We start from the raw sequence: 15,573 nt of genomic DNA on the forward strand, positions 1-15,573 counted from the left end.
ACTGCTGACTACTAGAAGTGGTTTTGTTTAACAGGAAGTGTTGGGGGAAGAGCCACACACACTGTAGCGTGCGGCTATGACCTTTCAACCTATGAACAATTGTTTGAAGGCACGGCAGGATTTTTTTATTTTTTTTGTCGACACGTTACAATAAGAAGATGTATAAAATGTGAGTGTCAGAAACTTTTGTTTCTTATTGCCTGATAACAGCAGGCTGTTTTTGGCTTCTTACCGTTATAATACTGGAAATGTTCACTAAACGCGTTGCAGGAAATACAGCATGTGTCTAAAATGTGATTTATTTTAATTTTTTTTTGGTGGGGGTACTTCTGTTTGGTAAATACCCTGGAAGAGTTTTAGGGAAAGTCCTGTGTGTGTTTGTGGAACCACTTCTAGTGAAGCAGAGACGTTGCTGTCAAACTGGCAGAGACGAGCGTCTCGCTTCACTTTCTTTCTTGAATCAAATCTGTCACATGTGACCAACATTAAGCTGATATTTCTGAACAAGTGGAACTTCAGATTCTCAGTCTGTGGTCACGGCAAACAGCTGTTACACCTCATTCTCACCGAAGACAGATATACTAAGAGGGAGTCAGGCCACATGACGCACAGTTGATTTATTAGTGGCAACATCATAGTCAGACGGGAGCAACACATTTTGTCCAGCTTGTTCTCTGACAATGCTAAAAAAAACTGTTCCTACCTCTGCAGTTTCTCACATCCACAGCGTTTGTTCTTTCGCGAAGAAATATCTTACTTGAATATTCTGTATTCAATAGTGGATGAGGCGTAAAACCTGAGCGTAAAACCTTGTGGACATTTGCGTCAACACTGCACACTCTTGGGTCTCTAGATTTGGTTAATTTGCCGTTTTTCCCTGCTTGAACTGCTTCTCACCACACAATCTGACTCACATGATGTTTGTGCTCACGGCATGGTAATCTAATAGAAATGGACACTCAAACATTTTTCCACGCCAAAGTGACACTTTTAGCTTTTACAAAAGCATTTTCCCTGATAAACTGAAATAGAAACAAACTGCTGCTTCGCAGGCCTTCCGTGTCGCTGACGCATAACTGAATCCAGCAATGTTTTATATGTGCTGTTTATTTTTTCTTTACATCAGTTTGTATTTAGATATCTAATTCGAAATCAACCTGATTTACACAACAAATACTTATTCCACAGCTTTCCGTGTATTTTGTGCCTACGAGGGGATGTTTCCCTGGTAATTCCATTAAACTATTAGGATAGACACAACATTAATAAGTAGCTGCTTGCAGCTAATCAGAGCAAAGGGCAGAAACAGAGAAATGGCTCCCAGCGCATGTTTACAGCACAAACCCCTAAACTATCAAGATAACCTGATTTGAAGCTCCTCAAAACAAGGACTCCCAATGAAGAAACAAAGACGCCATTCACCGAGAGAGTAGGGCGGACTGAATAAGTCCATGCAAGAAGTAACAACTGGGTCAAAGCCAAGGGTCAATCGCACGAAGCTGAACGCAGTGGTCAGTCGAGACGTCACCTGGGGCTGTAGTCAATGCTCGTTGTGTGTTGAGATCAAAATAAGAGCGTGAAGGAGGCGCATGAGTGACTTGAACTTATGATGTGGTTATGTATTTCTGGAGGGAGACACTCCATTTATCAGGCTCATCTGTGGAAACTACAGTATATGGATGGCCTCCTCTTAACGCTAATTAGATATCAAATCATCTTGACACACAAACACGCACAGCTGAATATTTGACTGACATCCTTTATGTACATATACACACCTATATACATACTATGTACATATATATATATATATATATACTCACACATTTATACATGCATGGATACGTGTAGGGTAAACAGGACAAGTTAGGCGGGGAAATGGAAATTAACTTAAAAAAAACCCAGAAGAAACAAGAGCAAACAAAAGCAATCAGACAAAACAAAACATTTTTAAATAAATATAGAAAGTGAGAACAGAACAAGGTAACTTTAAACAGATTGGGAGATACGTTAGAAAGCACTCACTTTCTCTTTCTTGTGTTGAAGCATTGAACAAGACATGAGAGACCGTCACTGAACTGTTGCAACAAAGTTTGAAAAGCCACTCGTCTAACACATCGTTGTATATAACATCATATAAACCGAGTCATTCTGAGATAAATCAAAAGAGCCATTGTGAGGAGAAATCTTGGATCGGCTTCATATATAGGTAAATAATGTTGATGCACACAAACGCACTTCTGCTGGCTGGTAAAGTTTGTATTTTCTTTTAAGATGTGGTGGATTTTTATAAATGAGTCTCAGTTTGAAAACATGAAGGCAAAGTTCTATGTAATTAGTTTAGAATACTGAAATTTCAATGAATTGTTTTACAGCGATCTATGATGAACCCACAGATACGTATCGGCCAAGTAAAGTCATGTTTTTTTTAATATATATATGTGTGAATATTGTCTTTCATAATTTTGAGCGCGATATTCCTTTTTCATCAAACATCTTCTTTTTGAAATGCTGATTTAAAATGATATGTGATGGCACTTCTAAATAAATTGAAAATCTTATGTCATGAGGCTTCATAAAGGAAAAACAAAGTCAAACCAAATTTTTAAATGCATGGTGTTTAAAATGGGTTTTTATTTTTTGTGGGTTTTTTTCCTTAGTGGAAAAAAGATTCCTACAAAAAATGTTAGAAAAGCATCAATATGAATGAACAATGCATTATATAAAGTCTGAATTCAGCTGTAATACAGGTGCTTGAGACACCAAACATCACTGTATTTATTCATCCTGTCAAAGATCAATGATTTTTGAAAAATCCCCAGACTTTACTTTGCTACGCTGAAAAAGCAAAAGCCACATTGCAGCATCAAAGAAAACAAAAGAGATAACACAAGGAATCAGTAAACTTAGTCTGCAAGCCACCATTACATCTGCGCACACAGTAACGTACAGTTTTTGGTGTGCACAAAACAATTCAGCACTTTGTCATGGTGCAACACAACTGGAGACAATAATCATCACTGAATGGTCCCTGAAGCCCTGACGAGTGACGGCTTCTGGTGCTCAGGAATGCAACTCCTTCCACAACAACAGACAGGCTGGTCTCTTTAAACTGGTGTTTATTGCTTGACTCCTTTTCTTGCATCAGCGTACATGCGTCTTACATTTTTGCATCTTATGCCATCAGAATGACAATAAACACAAATATATTGATGAAATAGAGGTCATGGAATAGAAGTAATATGAAGATCATGCTTTGGACACTTATTGTGTATTAAAAGTCAAGAGAGTCTGATTAACCATGTGATCATCTACTTGGCTTTGGAAGGTAATGATATCTGTCAAAAATAATTTATAATGATAACAGTTTATAACGCTCCTGGAGTAATATTTGTTTGATATTCTAACACCACATTTAGGAGGAGCAACGCGTCTTTATCGGTCCAAACAAATGGACTATGCGCCATTACTGCTGAAGTAACAGGAATGAACTTGCACCATTCTAAAAGTTGTGTTTAATCCAAGATCCTGATTGGCTGGCATGGCTTCATGCTTCTCGTTACACTGCCCCCTACAGGTTTTGGTGCGCTCACAGTAGCTCTGAACCAGGTTTTTTATGCGGGTTGGTGTAAATTAAGATTTCTTTTTTGAAAACGTAGAGGGGGGGAAATATCCGTTTTTGTAACGAATATTTACTGACAGTCTATGTTTGATTTTCAAATATTTAAAAAAAAAAAAATTTCAAGAATTGATTTAAAGACAATTTAAATGAGACTGTAAGAATACCAGGTGAGGACTCCTGTAAACACACTGGGCAGATGAACGAGAAGTGCTGGCCTGCAGAAGTTTGTTTCTTGTTTTGGCCTCGTCTCTCTCTCTCTCTCTTTCTCTCGCTCTCTCCTCCGCTGTTGTTTGCAGATGTTCATTTGCATGAGGAGGCAGTAGCCCCGCCCCCTGAGCTCTGATTGGTCACACTGTTACTGGAGCTGTCAGCTCTGCTCCGGGAAGCTTTCGTCAGTCTGCGGCCAGCGACAGACTGGGAGCCCGTACACTGCAGCGGCGGCGGTGGCAGGCTGTGTGCCTTTGTTAGCTCCGCTTTGGGAAGTACCACCAGGACAAAAAAAAAAAAAAAAAAAAGGAAGGATCATTTTTGGAAAATGATCATCTGTACGAATAAAATGGAGTATCCCCTGAGAACCCAGTGCCAGCGAGTCCAGAAGCAGGTAATGTTAACACATTACAGCTAGCGGCTAACGGAGCAGCCTTCATTCATTTTACACAGCAGAAAAGAGAAACCCGTTCTCTGCTCCGTTTCGCTTTGAATCACACAGTAAACAGTCAGCTGGAAGAAAAGGCTTCTCTCAGCTTTTCCTGTTTTTTTTTTTTTTTTTTTGCTTCAGTTTCTAAACTTTTAACGTCAGTCGGTAACGGTGACCGCGAAGCTAACGTTACCGACAAACTTCTAACTGAGCCTACGTGTTTCACTTAAAAGCACAACTGAAACGATATATAATTATTTATTTTTTTAATTAAATTGAAATCGGAGTCGGAAGATGTCACACGTTGCCGAACGTTTAGAAGAAAGAAAAAATCATCTCGGAAAAAAATGTCACGTAAAACCTCGGAGTGGTGTTAAGCATTAAAGTTACACTTTTAACGTTACGTTTAACGTAAACGTTCATATGTTACAGTTAAAAAATAAAACAGCGCAGTGTTTGTGAATATCAGCCACGAACTGGAGAGACTGGTCTGCCTTTGTTGGTCGCTTCCCATTATAACTGTGTTATTGTAATAAACGTGTGTCATTTGGGGGTTTAGTCTGGTTTTGTGTGAAAGTGTGTGTGTGAATATATGTGTGTGTTTGTGTGTGTGTGCGTGTAGACGTGTGTGTGTAAGGGCCGAGCCTTGCAGCTGCAGGTGAGGATGACATCATGAAGATTTGGGAGAAAAGTGTCAGTCACTTTCGAGGCAGTGAAGTAATGCAGCGACATTTATTTAGACACTAACAACAGCTTGCACAACTGTGGAAACGTTATTTTTTTTTAATCCAGCTTTTTCTCCCCACGTCTTTCTCTCTTTAAGTGTTTGCGAGCTTCTTTTTTTGTGATTGTGCCATGTTTTTTTTTTTTTTTTGCTGGCTGAATTGGACTGCCAATCAAAGTTGTTTTTCTCCTCTGTCGCTGTTTTTCATTGTGCAACAGAAAGGGGGCGCTGTCCCGAGTGCAGTCCCAAAAAAACATGCATGCTGCAGATTAGGGTCCAGAAATGGAGCAAAAACATGCAGGAATGTGAGCAATAACTCTGCTACTCTGTTGTGGCTGTCTGCATATACATTGTTGTAAATAACATAAGAGTTTACAGTAACTTGAAGCTGTCTGAAGAAAACTGATGAGACACACACACACACACACCCCTTTCTTCTTTGTGAATGACATGAGTGGTAAACAGCCTTGTTAACAGTCTAATTCTTTGCATACTTGCTCTACCTGCCTCCCGTGTTTTTCCCCAACACATTTAGAAACTCATATATGCTGTGCATGAGCTTGCCTTTGTCTGTTTTTTTTCATCCTGCAGCACTGTGGTTTGTTTGTCTTGGTGGTGTTGTATGTGCAGCTCCTTGTCCCTCCCCTCTCCTGCTCTCTACAAACGCTTCAGAGCTGTAGCTGGTTTGTTTTGCACTACTCCCCGAGTTCAGGTTGCAGAGCCAAAATCGTCCCCGGCTGCTTGTTTTTCCGGTGATAAAGGTGGAGTGTTGGGGGTGTGTGTGTGTGTGTGTGGGGGGGGGTGGTGGTGAGTTATTGCCGCCGACAACAGCGCATGATAAGGATGGAGCCCCTCCAGACTCAATCGGTATGCAGATTGAATGTCCGTATCCTGTATCTGCAGCAGCCCCCTCCTGCAGCCCACCTCAGACAAGCACTCGCCACATGTTCAGACTGACATGTTTACCCTTGAAAGACTGCGGGGCATCAATTTCCACTTTCTGTTGGTGTCATCTCAGTTCTGTGCCTTTCCCGTCTCAGTCCTGCCTGTACAGTGCTTCTGTTTTGTTAGTCGGCCGGCTATCAAAGCCTGTCTTTGTCTGCATTTACCTTTCCTCGCCTCGGTGACGTCAGCCCTGTTTTTCATTTCATCCCTGCCTCTTGCTCCTCTCTGATCAATAAACAAATGACCTATCCTGTGTGGGGAAGGCAGAACCTTTTTTTTTTTTTTGAATGTCAAATGATCTGCACCTGTGAGTTTTCCCCCACAACAGACAGTCTGTGGATTTTTAAAAACATTTTTCCAGGCCAGGCCACAGCTTTGAATGTATCTTGTGATCTGAATACAGTCGCTCTCTAATAGCAACATTGCCGTCTCTTGCTTTCATCGCCCTCCAGCTTGGTTTTGATGAGAATAATCAGTGCCTTTTTAATATCAGTTGCTGCAGGGTTCACTATAAGCAGAATCAATAGGTTTGTGTGCTTGTGCCTGAAACCGAAATGTGCTTTGTGATGCCCAACACTACAGTCACGTACATGATGTGTTCCTATTTGCTTTATATATCCACCCACACAGACTTGTTATCAGTTTTCCCTTCTCCTTTTCATGCGGATATTTTTTTGTGTGGGAGAACAATAAGAAGTGTATAGTCTTGTCAAAAGTGAGCAGTGTTCATCTTCTCTGGCTGGTTTTCAGGCACTAAAAAGGGTTGTTTGCTGTCTGGACAGACACAACATCTGTCTCTATATTAATTGGATTTTGATGAGTTTGGATGATAAAGGCTCCTAAAATAGTGTTGAATCTGCCACTTTCGTGGCAAATCTCAGCACCAGAAACGGCTCAATTGTTTTTTTTGATGCAGAGTCACCAAAACCAACAGGATTTAATAATCTTGATGCAATCTTTTTTTTTTCTTTTTTTAATGTTGCAATTGTGTTGTCAGCCGACTGTATGACGTGTCATTTCCTGTTTGCATCTACTGTAGTTCCCCTTTCAGTTTGATTGTTCCTGTCGATTTGGTCCAGACATGTTTGTGAAATTACACAAAACACCAATTTCCTTTTTTGATTGTGTGATGATGAATCCTATCCCCCCTGTCTCCGCTCAGTCAAGTCTAAGTGCTGTCATGTATTTTGTCATTTTTCTCAGCTTTTAAATGCCAAATTTGGTTGGAAGACTCGATGAAAGGCCGAGTGTGGCTATTAACAGGTTGTGATTTGTTATTGTGTCGCTTCCTCCTGATGACTGCGAGGTGTTTGCCAGTCCTTCTCTGGGCCCAGTGTAAAGACGATGTTCAGTGCAGCATCCTGCGTGTGCACACGGCTCACAGTTCATCGCACAAGTCTGTGATTTCACCTTGAACTCGTCCAACAACAGCAGTAACCTTTTCCTGAAGTTGTCCTCGTATTGAAAATTGCTCTTCGTCTGAGAACGGAGCCTCAGCACAGCGACACTTGAGCAGGCCAAACGCTTGTGTGGTGCACATGGTCACTGCGTCACTCAGTTGCTAATCATACCCAACTTTTCTCGTGTTTTGTTTGTGTCGTATCTTACTGGTGTAGTTTTTAAAAGTAGTCGCCTCGCCTCCTTTCGGTGTTTTGAGTCTGACATGTTTTCCATGTGTTGTTGATCGGTCAGGCGCACGTGTGAAAGATACAAGCAGAGTATTTATTGACATGGATTTATGTTGTTCGCTGTGATGCAAATAAATCTAATATTCTTTATAAGGTGTTATATTTAAAAGTAGATTTTTTTCGTGTTGGTGTCCGACGTACCAGTTGAAGGGCTGAGAAAAAGTGCATGAAATCTTTTGGAATTTTCTAGTTTTCTACATTAATTGCTCATCTAATGAGATCTGATGTATGTTTAAGTCACAGGTATACACAAAGTCTTTAACCTAAAAACAATTACAACAGTTCAATCATTTCACCAAGAGGGTTGATTAACTCCACCTTACCTATATATACCAGGAGCAGTGTTCTGCTGCTGTGAGCCAATCGCTTTGCTCAAGGACCCATTTGAAAAGGTAATTTAACTCCCAGGTTATTGACTCCAAAGAAAACTAATTTGCAAACCGGCACTTTAATTCTATGAAAGGAAAACGAGCCATGGTGTAGAGCCAGCCAATGTGCTGTGACGTGCCTCACAAGAACAGGAGCTCTGAGGAGCCGCGGTCGCTTAAAGCTGAAAGAGGTTACCAAGTATTCTAGAAAACTTTAGATAGTCACCGGTTAACAGTTAGACAAATTGTGTACAATGAAAAGTCTCCTACATGTGGGTGACCAGCCAAGTTGACGCAGAATGTTCAGTCCTGTCCATAATGTAAAACTAGAAGAAGCTGCTGCATGAAAGAAAAATCAGTGCAAGCATGAAGTCTTCCCAGGAACACCTTGTTGCTCCTGGGAAAATGTTCTGTTCACCAATGGAATTCTGATTTAATTGTTTGGAAACAACACGCCGCAATGTGTGTGATGAGAATTGTGCAGCACAGACTTTCAAAATAAAAACGGTGAAGTGTGGTAGAGGATTGTTTGGGGCTGTTCAGGGGTCTTGGTTCCCGGACCGACTGCCATCAACAATGAATAAATTGTTCACATATTTGTTCTCACTTCTAAATGAAGCAAAGTCACATGGAAATCTGGTTAACCAGTCCCGGCTTACTCCTTTGAAATGCCGTGTAGACAGTGACTGTTTGTCAGGGAAGTAACTGAGATCCAGCAGCTCTGCGTTCGTCTCAAATGTTCTTGTGTTTGCCAAGAGATCGTGTGAAGGTGCTTCTCTTAGATATTCACTAAGCAAGTACGTGTATGGTCTACTTTTCCTCCATTCCGACCGGCGTTGCACATTAATAGACGAGAGTGGGTCAGGATCCACAAATGTATTTGTAGATTTTTCTTTCTTCTCACAAAAATGGGTCTTTTACATTGTTGAAGCAGTTGAATTAGGAAGATATGAAAATCAGAATTTGTTTAACGTCCACTGTGTCAACATGTCTTCTAAGACCCGAACCTACTTTCTATATAGGTCAAGAGGTGGAGCCTCTTGTAGGATCCAGACGAAACCCTCAACCACTGCAGGGAATAGTAAAATACCTCTAAGGAGCAACCAGCCGGGTAAACATGGTTTTGAATTGCAAAGAGCCGTCCAGTATTTGGCAGCAGTGCCTGCCAGTCACCGCTTCCTCCGGCTACCTGTGACATAAGTTTAATCATCTATGATTTGGCATCGCAGCAATGATCCTTGACGGCCGATTGTGTTGTAAAAAGTCAAAGTCTTTGCCAACACTCAGACTCTCCAAACTGCGGTGAAGCATTTGGCTTTGATCAGCGCTGAGCGCTCGGGTTTCACATGCGGGGGAAGCGAGTCCTCGGCCGTGGCCGAGCTCCCAAACACCTTTTCCTAGAGGCCATTGTACGACGGCAAGAGAGCTAATAAATGGTTCTGCCTATGAGGGGAGGCCAGCTCCCTTCTCTACATGGCTGTGTTTCTTTTGGCTTCGGGCTGCTCCTCAGCCCAGTTTCTCCCATGTATGAATGTTTTATCTCATCTATTACTTTGTTGCTGCCGAGCTTCCCTCTTCAAGGCCTCCTAAGCTCGGCTTTCAAATTGGTTTCTTCATTTTTGCTTCCTTCCAGTGAGAAAATCTCCTTTTCAGTCGACATTTTGGACTTTTTTTTTTTGGTTATTTGTTTATCCACTTTCACAGGAGTTGGACACCTGTTTATTCTCTGCTCCGGCATTTATGTATTGGGCTGGTTTAAAGCATCTCTCTCCCTGCTGATTTTCTGTTGTTTGCTTGTTTTATTTAGAGGAGGAATAATCAAAGGAATAAACACAGTATCCAACATCCTCCTCCCATGCTACCAAACTCCTAATGACTCTATTTAACATGTCTGTTAAACAAGTTCTCGGCTCATGTTTTGTTTCGTAAAACGGCTTGACGACAATACAAAAGAGAAGTCGGTCGTCATATTCAGGGATCTCAGGGAAATGTCTGAAACAATGATCGCATTGACGTAGCGAGGGAGACTTGTTTTTTTCTTGATGGTGATTTGGTGGACGGGGGATCCCAGGCTGCTACTGCATGAAGAAGCACTTTGAAATGTTCTAATCTTCCATCAGATATCAACCCTCTCTGTCCTTTCCCGGTCTTCTGTAGGTAATGGTGAATGGAGAGAAAGAGCGAGTGTCACTGCTCTTCAGGAAGGCTTTGATCAGCAGGGGGAGCGTCGACGCCGTGTCCCAGCAGATGGCGTCTCACCCTCAGTACTTGGAAAGCTTCCTGCGCACACAGCACTACATCCTGCACATGGACGGCCCCCTGCCACTACCGTACCGCCATTATATCGCCATCATGGTGAGGCGCTTGGGTGTTGTCACTGGTGCACACAATACACTCAAGCAAACACGTAAAGGGTTTTTGGGAGCACGGATCACCCGGGATCCTACTCGTATTACGTGAGATGAAAGAACGACGTGCTTGTGTGAGGTGGTCTTTTCAGTCACAGCCGATCTCTTCTCCCCTTCACCTCCAGGCTGCAGCCCGACATCACTGCAACTACCTGGTGTACCTGCACTCGGCTCAGTTTCTGAGGGTGGGCGGGGACCCGCTGTGGCTGCAGGGTTTGGAGGCGGCGCCCCCTCGCCTTCGCCTCCTCAACCACATCAACAAGGTGCTGGCCCACCAACCCTGGCTCACGGCCTGCCAACACATCCAGGTACGACAGGGAGAACAAGAGGTGAACTGCAGTGTGTGATAGTCATGAAAGTCTCAGAAGTTTTTTTTATATTTGTGTTCCGTCCAGACGCTGCTGAAGGCAGGCGAGCAGTGCTGGTCACTGGCGGAGCTGGTGCAGGCCGTGGTCATCCTGGCCCACTGCCACTCCCTCTGCAGCTTTGTGTTTGGATGCGACACAGACTCGGACTTTGTCCCTCTGTCTAAATCTCCCAACGGTACCCCCCCTACCTTCTGCCCCTGTGATGCTGCCAATGGTAACACCGCCGTGCCTCAGCCGCCCGCTGCTCCCGCCGAACACATAACACGACGACGGGTAACTAATCAGACGTTTTTTAATGTGGGGATGCAGGGATCTGAGAAACTAATATGTGATGTTGAAGTAGACGAGTCGATGCCGCGGATCTAATCCGGCGCCACTCTGCGTCCACGTGAACTTTTAGGACGCCGTACCGTGTTTGGATTATTTCCGTTGCAGCTGCTGTTTCTTCCTTGTTATTGTGAAACGGTCTGAGTCAGCTCCGTTATTTTGTGTCATCAGTCTCTGGACTCCAGTTGTGACATGGCCGGTCTGAAGGAGCGGATCCAGAAGTCTCAGGAAGAGCGTGAGAAGAGAGAAGAGCGTTTCCTGCAGACACAGACACTCCAGCAAACAGGTGAGCCGCATGAGAAAAAAAACAAGCGAACGCCGCTGAGACGATGGTTATCTCGAGTTAAATTTAGGTCACGCGGCGCGAAACGGGAGCGATTACCACTCATCAGCTCCACTTGGTGACGCACTCTCTGCCTCTCCCGTGTCCGCTTGCTTTCATCGCATCTTTTTTTAGATGCGGAGGAAGAGGAGGAGATCTTGTGCTTCGCGGATCCGTCGCGTTTCATCACAGATCCCGACTTTTGCTATCAGGAGTTTGCGCGGCGGGAGGAGGATCACTTCCAGGTGTTTAGAGTTCAGGTGAGGCTTCATGGCCGCGCCGCTTTGCTGGTTTTGAGTGTGTCTGTGTCACAGTGAGAATTCATTCGCAGGCTATCTGTAGCCAAATTATGATGTAAATCTGAGCTCTGCAGTCAAAGCAAGTTAATAATTACTTTAATGAAGACTGTTCCACTGTCATGCCTCATGCATTTACATTTGTTTAGCTTTGTTCTTTCTTTCTTGTTACTTTATAAACAGAAAGTCAAAGTCTGTTTTTTTGTTGTTATCCTTAATTTGCATCTGCTAATATGAACTTCCAGTGTGGTCTGTTGCGGCGGTCGCGGTCCTGCAGGTGCTGACTTGCTGTTGTGACTCCACAGGACTACTCATGGGAGGACCACGGCTTCTCCTTAGTTAACAGATTGTATTCGGACATCGGGCACCTCCTGGACAACAGATTCAGGAGCGTGACCACTCTCCCCTCGTTGCACAGCCCTGACTCGAAGCGGGCCATCTGGAATTATATCCACTGTGTTTTAGGAATACGGTGAGACGTCCAGCTCCCCCATCAACAATGAAAACATCCTGAATTGGATTTCCGTGTATTAAATACGTATTTGTTGTTTTCTTTGTCTGCGTAGCTATGACGATTACGATTATGGTGAAGTGAACCAGTTGCTGGAACGAGATTTGAAGCTGTACATCAAGGCCGTGGCCTGTTTTCCAGACGCCACTAGAACTCCCGTTGGTCCGCTAAGTTGGACTCCGCTTAAAACTTCGGAACGGGTAAGAGGATTTCATAGTTCTAATGACCTTTTGTAGGAAAAGTTCACATGATTACTTGTTTTCCAAACCGCTAACCTGGCCCCGTCACAAATCCACCCGCCAGTATTCCTGAACACACTAACCTAAGAACTGGATTATAAACCGGACGGCAGGGTGTTTGCTGTCAGGGTCCCGTCTTTGGACTCTATGTTTTGTTTTAAACAGCCTTTGTGATGCCAGTTCATGTTTTTTATTTGATAAATTTCTCTCCTCAGATATTTGTGAACTTGTTAATCATGGAGGCCCGCCTGCAGGCGGAGCTGCTGTACGCGCTGCGAGCCATCACCCAGTACATGATCGCCTGAGTCCTCGGAAAGGCAAAAACCTTCAAACTCTCCAAGCGGAGACGCGAGGATGAAGACATCTCCGCGCGACGAGAGCGGCATCCTACGCCATCCGATGTTTTGTCGCTCCGCCTCGTTGAACGTTGCTTTTCTTTTCCTCAGATCCGATGTATTTAAACCATAGCGTGCCACACCCGCTCCTCCCTCCTCCTGCAGATTGTCTCATTGTGAAGTCCTCTTCTCCGACGTCTCGGCTGTCATCGGTTACGTGCAATTCTAACTAGTTATTTTAAATTGTATGTGTCGTCTGGTGTTCCAGTTCAGCCTGCGAGAAGCTGCTGGACTGCAGCAGTTTGTCACCAGCGGCCATTACTCTCGTCTCCTTTTTGTAATAACTATGCTTTCTCTCCCCGCCAAAAAAAAAAAGATCTTTTTGTACAAGGTGACTGAATGTTAATGGGAGACCAGCGCCCTTTTTTTTGTTGTTGTTTTGGGTTGTTTTGGACAATCCCAGTCAGTGTAGGAGGCGGATCCATGAAGTGGAGAGTGAAGGACGGCAGTTTTTTTTCCTCTCCCAAGATGTTTTGTATTAATGCTGGTCACGAACAAACACGACAGTGACTCTGCTGGACGCCATCACATCACTAGTTTCTTTTAATGAGCACTTTTTAAAACTTTATATATTTATAATTCAATGTAGCTTGTTATTGGACAAAGAGTTTGTGGGTGTGACGCCTTTTCTCTCCACTGTATGACGCGTACGATTTTTTTTGTTTGTTTGTTTGTCCTCAAACTTTCAGAATTTTCTTTCTTTCCTGATTTCTGACTGACGGTACTCGAGTCCAGATACTTCATAGTTTGTTTCTGTTACATCCAGGGCAGAGCTTACATGGATTTTGAAGGCAATGCGAAGAAGGAAAAAAAAAAAAAAAAAGGTAACAGAACTAATCTGAAGAGGTCAGAGCTGGTTGCTGCAGCGACAAATAGGCCGAGCTGCTGACTTACTTCAGAAACGATCAAATCTCGGAGTAAATTTCCGACCAAGGATCACTAAACGCTCCACCTGGGCGAAGATCTAAATTTGATTTGGAATTGATTTCAAAGCAGAACAATGTTAAACACTCATTTCTTTTTTTTTTTCCACCACCATCTTTGTGTGTATTTTTTTTTACATATTTCTTAAGCTTTAGGTACTTGTTTTATTTCTGGGTGTGACTGTAGGTAACCTGCTCGTGCCGACGTTAGAGGTGTGACAGACCGCGTAGAGTTAGATTAGTTACGGCAGGATGTAGGAAAAGAAACAAGACGTGCATATCGACAAAAGCGCTGTTAACACCGGTGCCTTCAGGCTACAACCTGAGAGCTGCTGAAAATGGACGAGACGACCGGTGGGGGGGGGGTTAACGGGAAACACGCTCTCCCCAAGGAGAAGGGTTTCTTTAATGCCGGTGTCAGACCGGCGTCGCTTCTGATGAGCTTTGCAGTTGTTGAGCGCCGTGTTTTTCTCTTGTCGGACGCCTTCTGCGAGCTCCAGCAACTCAGCAAGAGCCTTTGACACAGATGGATGTTTAAAAATGTTCAACTTTAGCAGATTTAAAAGGACAATTCTCTCTTTAAAAAAAAAAACAACAAAAAAACAACAGCAACAAAAAAAAGAACAAGTGAAAAGCCAAAAAAAGTGTTTTGAAAATGTGAAGAAATGTTTTCTATAAAGATGTTCTATGAAATTATTGCCTTTCCGTCTTTTCTTTTACACAGTTAATACAAGATTTTCCTTGAGGCACTTGAGAAGTTCAGTAAGTAATGGTCATGGTTTTAAGCTTGTTGAACAGACGGGGGGGTCGCACGTCGTTTGCAGACCGCCAGAATGGACCATGGACGTAGGGGTTTTGAAATGTATTAGTCAGTTTAACAGAAAATGACATTACGGGGATTTCAAAAGTTGAAAAAGAGGAAGGCAGAGGAATTCCAGACACATCAGATTGAAGAAATGGCTGATATTGTCGGTAAGCAACCGTTTTCACCGTTGCATTGAAACCAAAACAAACTGCTCCGGTCAACAGTCGCCAAAATGGGAACACATTTAAAAAAAAAAAAAAGAAAACTTTCCAGAATGGCTGAGCCGTGAATTTCTCTCAATCCTGCTTGTATGGAATAGATAAAAGCACCTTATCACATGTTGTAGTTTTCCTGATAATGCAGATTCAAACTAATCTTTACTTTCACTTAATCACAACTTTGTGTCTCGTTACATTTTTCATGAAGCATCAATCTTTCTCTTATCGTTGCTCGATTGGGACAAGGAGGCCACAACCTTGGACTACATTGAAAATGTGACTCCATCAGCCTTGAACATGTTGTATTTCACGCATCATATTCATCAATTCTTATTTGAATCAACCTTTTTGACTTTTTGTAGGCCGGTCAGGTACAAGACAAATAGCCTGTTTTAGTCTCTCTACCTTTATTATTAAATATGTTGAAATCCTCTTGTAGACTTGATGGATTTAAGCAGTTGTATCACAGCTCTACTCTTTCTGGTAAATCCTACTTATTTTAATGTGGAGGATTCGTCTACAAAAAACAAACTTTCGAGAAACAACACTTGTAACCAAATATGTCACCAGATAAAAATCCCATTTGCTTGTTGCTTCTGGTTCTATGGAGATACGGTAGTCCTTGTCGACAGCGCCCTCTGCTGGCAGGCCTGAGGCTAAACGAGACTTGAAGAATTCACCAGAGGGAGAAAAAGTGGGTTAAACAGTTTATTGAGTTGATTTCTGCTGTTCAGAAGTGTTTGTCATCTCTGGCTGACTTTACAAAGTGTAAAGAAA

General features: G+C 42.9%; 1 protein-coding gene across 1 annotated transcript; it reads left to right on the forward strand.

Moving 5' to 3' along the window:
* Positions 1-4,034: 4,034 nt before the first annotated feature.
* Positions 4,035-14,463, forward strand: sesn4 (sestrin 4). Its single transcript, XM_080465306.1, has 9 exons — positions 4,035-4,223; positions 10,142-10,339; positions 10,518-10,700; positions 10,788-11,033; positions 11,259-11,373; positions 11,545-11,669; positions 12,011-12,177; positions 12,272-12,416; positions 12,671-14,463. Exons 1-9 carry the CDS (start codon positions 4,158-4,160, stop codon positions 12,758-12,760), a joined length of 1,335 nt encoding a protein of 444 aa, XP_080321432.1. The 5' UTR covers positions 4,035-4,157; the 3' UTR covers positions 12,761-14,463.
* The last annotated feature ends 1,110 nt before the right edge of the window (positions 14,464-15,573 follow it).

The sequence above is a fragment of the Lipophrys pholis genome, assembly GCF_963383615.2.
Source record: "Lipophrys pholis genome assembly, chromosome: 6".
Lineage (NCBI taxonomy): Eukaryota > Metazoa > Chordata > Actinopteri > Blenniiformes > Blenniidae > Lipophrys > Lipophrys pholis.

Bases quoted from the DNA above. Each gene is read 5' to 3' on its own strand.
- sesn4 (XM_080465306.1), top strand. From the start codon at position 4,158: ATGATCATCTGTACGAATAAAATGGAGTATCCCCTGAGAACCCAGTGC. The intron at 11,034-11,258 runs GTAACTAATCAG...TTGTGTCATCAG, and splicing joins AACACATAACACGACGACGG to TCTCTGGACTCCAGTTGTGA. The intron at 12,178-12,271 runs GTGAGACGTCCA...TTGTCTGCGTAG, and splicing joins CACTGTGTTTTAGGAATACG to CTATGACGATTACGATTATG.